The sequence below is a fragment of the Neolamprologus multifasciatus genome, chromosome 7 (assembly GCF_963576455.1).
Source record: "Neolamprologus multifasciatus chromosome 7, fNeoMul1.2, whole genome shotgun sequence".
NCBI classification, from domain to species: domain Eukaryota; kingdom Metazoa; phylum Chordata; class Actinopteri; order Cichliformes; family Cichlidae; genus Neolamprologus; species Neolamprologus multifasciatus.
Window position 1 is genome coordinate 53446877 of NC_140445.1, and position 8310 is coordinate 53455186.

Here is an 8310-nt window from a genome sequence, read left to right on the forward strand (position 1 = left end):
TGGCCAGAAAAGATGCCATCAATAACATTATTAACAGCTGGATTTCTTTAAGTGGTAATTTGTGCTAACATAGGCAGATTTTTATGGCACATGTACCATACCAATGGACATTGCTATTTCTTGTGCCACGCTGTATGCATCTGTCACTGAAATAAAGATTTTAATCACTCCTTTCTGACATTTTAGTCAGAACTTATAAAGGCGATGGCTGATTAGTGGATTGCTTTATTGCAGCAGTAGCAGTACTATTACATGGTATCAGAGTACATCTGCACACTGATACCCTGCAGAAAGATAGCAAGTTAAGCCACAGGAGGTCAGCATAGACATCAAATTCAGGGAATGATACTGAAATGGCTTTCTCTGAAAGACAATGAGCAAATGATAGTCATGCAAAGTGAGTGCACATTAAAATACCAGTGACCCCTCTTCCTTCCTTCCCAATGACTTATTTTCAAACCCACTGACTCATCAACCATTAACTTGGACAAGGAGTAACATCAGGCATCACGGAGAGGCTTCACTTATTGTATTTGCAAATTCTTTGGTTGCACTGTATTTTTTTTAAAAAAGAAGAAGAAGAAGAAGAAGAAGGGAGAAACAAATGGCTTATACAACATCAAACAAAGTTTGAGCCATTAAACCAGTTGCCCTTTCTGAATTAGAAAATGTGCAGGGAGCTTATTGAGGCCACCCTGGCCAGCGGAGGGGGGGGGGGGGGGGGGGGGGATACTGAGCGCCGATTGGCCCAGACACCCTCGAATGATCTGCTTGGAGTTTGTACTTGATGATCGCTACATAAAGCGGAACTGAACCCTTTTAACCGCACTGTTGTGACTGAAACCCGGGGAGAGTAGTTGAAAGCTGGATGCTGTAAGTTAACATTCATCCTCTTCGTGTTATTGCCTGCACGGATACCCACCCGTGTTGCTTAATTGTTCATTTGTGGGACGATTAATCCGTTTTGGAGGCGCTTTAGTCACTTTTGTGCTTTTGGGTTTTTACACGTTAACCTCGACTGGACTTTTTCCAGCCTGTGCATTCACGTATAAAACAAACTTATGTGCTGAGTATCGATGCATCTGGCAGCTAGGTTGATGTTTAATGTCGACACAAAATCTTGGAGCTTTTGCTTCACCAGCAGCTTCAGTTGGAGGCTGTGGGATCTCATGAATTATTAATGAGGATGTTGCACTCTTCTTTGTTTTCCTTGCGCTACATTCGGTGTATTAAACTCAAGAAAACACTAGCATCAAATTAAATCTTCCCTGTGTGTGCTGCTCCTTGCGTAAACGGTTAAAAGGGACCCTTTTTTACACCCAGGTCGGACTGGCACTTTAGAGCTCAGGTGCATTCAGACCACAGGCAGCGGTGAGGATGGGACGTGGAAGTCAGCAGACGGTGCCGGGAGAGCCGGACAGCGGAAAAGCTAAAGGCGTTTACACCTGGGAGGAAGTGAAGAGCCACAACAGCAGGAATGATCAATGGCTGGTCATCGATCGAAAGGTTTACAACATCACTCAATGGGCCAAAAGGCATCCAGGAGGGTTTCGCGTCATCGGCCACTATGCTGGAGAGGATGCCACGGTATATTACATGTTTTTATTTACTTTCCTTGAAAATAAATTCAGATTGCACGGGCTTGTGCATTTATGTTTGTTTGTTTTTATTTTATTTTTAATAATATGAGAGTTGTGGTGTTTATGAATACCACCTACCAAAATATTGTGATTAACTACAATTCTGGGAGTGAGAACGTGTTGGAGGTGGACCACGGTTTTTTTGTTTTGTTTTTTTAACTGTTAAACGGTTAAAACAAACCCGGTATTTACACGACTGTAAATGACTATGATCGATTCATTTTGAGCCAGAAACAAACAATGCTGTCACAAGGTACAAAGAAACCTTTTTGGGAATTTTATATATCCTTTATTTATCAAGGTAAAAGTGGCACTGACATTAAAAATGTTTTTTTTTTTTTTTCGAGAGACATCGATCAAGAGGGAATCAGAAATTGGAATTTAGTGCAGAGTCTAAAAGATACTTTCAAAAGAGGTCATTTCTTTTCATATTATATAACCCTTTCATAAATCCTGTTTTCCAATATAAGCAAATATATTGAACATAAAAAACACATGGTGTACAAACATTGGAATTGGATCCATGGATGGCTCCACAGAGCAGATGGCACTGGACACTGTTTAAACTCTTTAAGTCTACTTTTTACTCTGCTTAATCCTACTGGCAAGTATAGTTACTAATATAGTTTGAAATGGACACATTCCTGGGTATTAAATAGTCGTTCCAACATTTCTGTCAGAGCTTTCATTCATGTAATAATCTCTAAGATCCTCAGAAAAAACACTTTTAACTGTTCTGGGGTGAGTAAGGGAGATCATGCTTTTAAGTGGTGGCATCTCCACACCTCTGGAGGAGACCTCCTATCAGAGATCAACTCTGTGTTAACATTTTTATCTTAATCTTAAGACACACATTTTCTCTATCTTTCGGTTGTTCTTAGTGGTCTTACTGTTTTGTTAATTGGCATTTAATTTTATCAATTGATCTTTTTCTATCTACTACCTACTAATTAATTTTTTATGGACACTGATCATGGCTGTAAGAATATTTAGACCTTCTTGGAGCTCTAACAGAACGAGAGTTCCCCTTTGAGGTTTTATGAATAATGATTCATGAAAAATAAAAATAATACCGGTGGTAGAAAACTTGTTTTTACACAACATGGTTGCAAATACATAAGTATGTTTACCAAAGGTTTCTTTTTTAATTTTGTGGCCCCTCAGAATGATCAAAACTATTTTCAACCACTAAATAATTTCTACTAGTTTACATTTCTAATTTTCTCTCTTTCAGGAGGCATTCACTGCTTTTCATCCTGATTCCAAGTTCGTGCAAAAGTTTCTGAAGCCGCTGCTGCTTGGAGAGTTGGCAGCAACAGAGCCAAGTCAGGACCAAGACAAAAATGTGAGCCTTTGATTCCCTGAATAAAGGACCTTGTTTAGATGCGGAACAGAAGTAGGCCAGCCTTTTCACAGATCTTAATTCCTATTCATGCATTTTACAGTGCTGGGAACAGCTGAGATTCCTGATGCTCAGGTTTCATTGCCGGGCTTAATGCCTCGTTTCTCTGAATCAAAACCTAAAACAGCTAAAATGCAAACATTTTTCTTGATTTCACAAGTGTCACATTAGTACATAACATCCTCTCAGCTTTACAGAACTGTTTGTTTCTTCTTCTCTGAACCCAGGCTGCCATCGTGCAGGATTTCAAAACCTTGCGAGCTCAGGTAGAGAAGCAGGGTCTGTTTCAAGGTCAGCCTTTGTTTTTCTTCCTCCACCTCGGTCACATCGTGGTGCTAGAAGCCCTCGGATGGATGCTTGTATCAATGTGGGGGACGGGCTGGATACCCACCTTACTGTGCTCGGTGATTTTAGCAACTGCTCAGGTAATTCAGACATAAACTTTAAATGGATCCTAATATGTATTTCCTTATTTTCTGACATATACACTTTTACAAAGGTGGATGCTTACATTAAACACAAAGTTTGAGATAATGAGATAAGAATACATACAACTAATCCTCAACCATCGTCAGTAAGAAGATTAGTTCTATTGTAGTAGAATCTCAGAATAAACCAGCCAAAAACATCACATAATGCTTGCTACTTCTTTAGGCGCAGGCAGGATGGCTGCAGCATGACTTTGGTCACCTGTCGGTCTTCAAAAAGTCCACCTGGAACCACGCTGTCCACAAGTTTGTCATTGGTCATTTAAAGGTAACCTCTCTGTTATATTCTTTTCATATAAATTAAACACAGGTATTAAAACTGATTTTCTCAGGGAGCTTCTGCCAACTGGTGGAATCACAGACATTTCCAGCATCATGCTAAACCCAACATCTTCACCAAGGACCCCGATATCAACACGCTGGACACCTTTGTACTTGGACAGACTATACCAGTGGAGGCAAGTAGCACAGCACTAATGTTTCTAATTTCTTCAGTCATATGATCCAACTTCTCATCACCCTCTGTTTACCTCTGTGTTACAGTATGGGATAAAGAAGATCAAGCACATGCCCTACAATCACCAACACCAGTATTTCTTTCTCTGTATGTTTCTTCAGAGTCATTTAACAAGAATAAAAAACTATGACAGCTTTGTTTTAACAAGCCTTGTTTTTTTTTCTCTTTCAGTGGGACCTCCGCTGCTCATTCCAGTTTTCTACAACTTTAATATAATGCACACCATGATAACCCGGCGATACTGGCTGGTAAGCTCTCAGCCTCTGAGTGGTGTAGTGCAGTTTGTATAATGATTTTCCATTTGATGTATCAGGCTGTATTTAGCCTAGCAAAGGAAATGTGAGCTTAGAGTGCTAAAGAAAAACATTACAGTAAAATCAGAATAGCACAGGTGGTAGCAAACATACAGTTTCTCCTCATTTTCAGAGGCTCAAACTACTGACTGATTATTCTGTGACAAATTAACCAGATAAAAGAACTAAAAGAAAAGTTAATTTCAAATATTGAACTAGCATTTAGTAGCTTTTCATTGTTTTTTAAATGTGAAGCCCAAACTGATGTCACTGCAAGGGAAGGAGGCCGGCCATCATTTAAACCTATCAGAGAGACAGCAAAAACTTTAGGAGTGCCCAAATTAATGATGGTAAATGGCCTGTATTTGTATAGTGCTTTACTAGTCCCTAAGGACCCCAAAGTGCTTTACACATCCAGTCATCCACCCATTCACGCACAGGCAATGGCAAGCTATGTTGTAACCACAGCCACCCTGGGGCGCACTGATAGAGGCAAGGCTGCCGGACACTGGCGCCACCGGGCCCTCTGACCACCACCAGTAGGCAACGGGTAAAGTGTCTTGCCCAAGGACACAACGACCGAGACTGTCCAAGCCGGGGCTCGAACCGGCAACCTTCCAATTACAAGGCAAACGCCCAAGTCTTGAGCCACGATCGCCCCTATGATTTGAGACATATTCTTAGAAAGAATGAGTGGACAGCCGGGTCAGTAACACTAAAAGACCTGAAAAATCACAGAAGACAACTGAAGTGCACGATGGCAGAACTATTTCCATGGTTACGAAAAACAGCTTTAAAACATCTAACCAAGTCAAGAACACTCTCGAGGAGGTTAAAGTATCATTGTCAAGGTCTGTGATCGAGACATACCTTTGTGAATGAAAATACAGAGGGTTTAAAACAAGATACCTACAGCAGATTATGCTTAAGAACTGGAAGACCAGACTATGCCAGAAATTATGTGAAAAAACCTGCAAAGGTCTGTAAAAATCTTTGGACAGATGAAAACAAAATGAACTGGTACCAGAATAATGTGAAGAGAAAAGTATGGAGAAGGAGAGAAACCCAATTGTCTGTCAAATATGGTGAAGGCAGTGTTATGCATGAACCTGTATGTCTGCCAGTATCCCCACTGGTGCTTAGTGAAACAGGAGTTTCTCAAGGCAAAGAATGTGAAATTCCTCAAGTCAGTCACCTGATCTCAGGCCAACAGAGCAGCTTTTCATTTACTGAAGACAAAAGTGGAGGCAGAAAGTCATGCAGACAGCAGCTGAAGGTGTCTACAGTAAAGGGATAGCAGAGCATCTATGCTAATCTTCAAATGGTCATTGGCTGCACAGGATTTTCAAACAGGTACTAAAAATATTGCTTATTATAAATAAAATTGAAGTAGTTTGTTAGTTTAATTTTGAGCCTCTGAAAATAAAGGACTGTGTATAAAAATGGCTGTAATTCCCAAACAGTCAATGCAACATTTTTGTTAAACCTCTTATGACAGATGAAGGGCTGCACTGTGTTCTGATCAGAGGCAAAACTACAAAAAATGTCTAATAAATTATGGACCTAATTGTACAAATACGATAGTGATGAATTATGACTCTTGTTAAGTAAGACATTATATAAATCATATGAACGTTCTTGTCTTGTGAAGGATCTGGCTTGGGCCATGACATACTACCTCCGCTACTTCTACTATTATGCACCTCTATATGGCGTGTTTGGCTCAGTGGCGCTCTTTTTTTTTGTCAGGTAAATATTTAGAAAGAGAATTAACCAAAGCATTATGTGATTGCTCTTCCTAATAAGGCATACTTTAGTTGTTACACTGTCTTAGATTAGATTCTGGGTGAAAGAGTCACCTGGTCCTATCAGTTGCAGTATACCTTATTAGGAAGATTTTTTTCTATTCTTTCCGTTACCCCTTCTACAATGAAAGTTATCATGTTGTTATTAATTTTGCAGGTTTTTGGAGAGTCACTGGTTTGTTTGGGTGACTCAGATGAATCACATACCGATGGATATTGATCATGAAAAGCACAAGGACTGGCTGACTATTCAGGTACCTGTACCTATTTTACCAGCAAGGTTGTGCAAAAGTTTTGGACACTTTGATTCTTCCATCGCCCAATCCTCATAAATGTCCCTGTATCACAAATATTGATCTTATTTAGGCTTTTTTCTCGTCTTCAGTTGCAATCCACCTGTAATATCGAGCAGTCCTTCTTCAACGACTGGTTCAGCGGACACCTCAACTTTCAAATCGAGCACCAGTAAGTGAAATGAGTGCAGCAAATGCAGACAAATGTATGTTCAGTGTGCTTTCACAAAGTCGAGTACTAGGATTAAAATAGAAACAACCATTTTGCAGACACAAGCAGCAAAGGTCCATAAAAGCTCTCTGAATCAGGAACTAGAATCAAGCATCATGCTTGTTGTAAATATAGACAAAAAAGGGTGAAAGTGTGGTGTCATCACATGCTAAAGTCAGGCCTCCCCATTTAACCACTTGTGAAACTGCCTCTAATGGCAGCTCTGGGGGGAGCACACACACACACACACACACACAGACATGGAGTCACTTTCTGTAAACACAGTTTTTCTGACAGAACTTTTTGTAGGAACCAAGTCCGCATGCATCGTTCCAGTGCCTTCATAATTTAACAACTGTCATTAATATGAAATTGTTTGGCAACATAGAGAGACTTTAAAACACAAATTCTCAGACGCTATCATATCTGACAGAAGCTTCCTGTTTCTTTTCTATCTCAAGCTTGTTCCCTACCATGCCGCGCCACAACTACCACCTGGTGGCGCCACAGGTCCGCACACTCTGTGAGAAACATGGGATTCCTTACCAGGAGAAAACTTTGTGGCGAGGCCTTGCTGATATTGTCACGTAAGTATTATCATAATGGAGCATTGACGAGGTTGAAAACACACACAGACACTTACTTGTTTTTCCTATTTTTTTATTTTCATCAGGTCACTGAAAACCTCAGGAGACCTCTGGCTCGACGCTTACCTCCATAAATGACAGACTGTATTTCCTTCACTGATGTAAAAGGAGTGTTTTTCATTTTTTTCATCAAAAAAACCCAACTAATTGTATCTGTCTGATTATTAAAATCAAGCCACTAGTGGGGGAATTACCTTTCTTATTAATGCTATTGTTAAGTCTGGGGTTCTCATAAGTTGCCTTTGAGTGTCTTGATCAACAGTAGCTGTTCTTTTTCTGTTTAGAGTCAATTTGGCAGATAAAACATGATCATTTTATTGCTCAAAGGTGTGATGAGGTAAAGCCATCTGTTGGCCATCCGTCCATTCAAAATTGCATCTCCTCCTACAGTTTCATTCAGAATATAATCAATGATGTCCTAATGGGTCATTACACACACGGTGCTCTGGGGCCAAAGTCACATTTTTCATGTGAGCCAGATGAGCTACTATGTCACTGATGTTCTGGTTTCTCACAAACCACAATTTGTACAATATTAATTTCATTAATATTGTACAAATATTATTGAAATTCATTACTCATTTCATTGGGGTGGCTGTAGCTCAGGTGGCAGAGTGGATCAGCCTCTAACCAGAAGGTCAGTGGTTCAATCCCAGGCTGCTCCAGTCTGCATGCCAAATATCCTTGGGCAAGATACTAACCCCATGTTGCTCTCCGATGCATCCATCGGAGTGTGAATGTGTATGAATGTTAGATACTTAAGCTTAGAAGTGCTTGTGTGAATGGGTGAATGAATTAGCTGTATAAAGCGCTTTGAGTGCTCGGACAGAGTAGAAAAGCGCTATATAAGAACCAGTCCATTTACCATTACCATTATTTTCTGTCAAAATTAAAATTGTAACCACTTTAAAATGCATCTGTTGTTATTCTGTTTCAGTTTACAATAAATAAACTGTGCTGACTGTTTCTGGTCCTCTGGTAAAATTGATTCAATGACAAACATAAGAACCATAC

At 40.0% G+C, this 8310-nt stretch overlaps 1 protein-coding gene across 2 annotated transcripts in view; it reads left to right on the plus strand.

Moving 5' to 3' along the window:
* The window catches only part of LOC146515418 (acyl-CoA Delta-4 desaturase-like), a 51186-nt gene extending 42924 nt beyond the window's left edge, over nucleotides 1–8262 (plus strand). The window contains exons 1-13 of one of the 2 annotated variants that reach the window (XM_085167932.1): nucleotides 753–873; nucleotides 1324–1587; nucleotides 2875–2985; nucleotides 3270–3467; nucleotides 3697–3798; nucleotides 3863–3988; nucleotides 4074–4134; nucleotides 4219–4295; nucleotides 5992–6089; nucleotides 6303–6399; nucleotides 6531–6610; nucleotides 7111–7236; nucleotides 7323–8262. In XM_085167932.1, the coding sequence (XP_085024058.1) occupies nucleotides 1378–1587; nucleotides 2875–2985; nucleotides 3270–3467; nucleotides 3697–3798; nucleotides 3863–3988; nucleotides 4074–4134; nucleotides 4219–4295; nucleotides 5992–6089; nucleotides 6303–6399; nucleotides 6531–6610; nucleotides 7111–7236; nucleotides 7323–7374 (1338 nt within the window). In that variant the 5' untranslated portion in view covers nucleotides 753–873; nucleotides 1324–1377 and the 3' untranslated portion in view covers nucleotides 7375–8262. Of the gene's footprint in view, nucleotides 1–752; nucleotides 874–1323; nucleotides 1588–2874; nucleotides 2986–3269; nucleotides 3468–3696; nucleotides 3799–3862; nucleotides 3989–4073; nucleotides 4135–4218; nucleotides 4296–5991; nucleotides 6090–6302; nucleotides 6400–6530; nucleotides 6611–7110; nucleotides 7237–7322 lie in introns of those variants that run through there. The other variant, XM_085167933.1, reaches the window with a different exon arrangement.
* The last annotated feature ends 48 nt before the right edge of the window (nucleotides 8263–8310 follow it).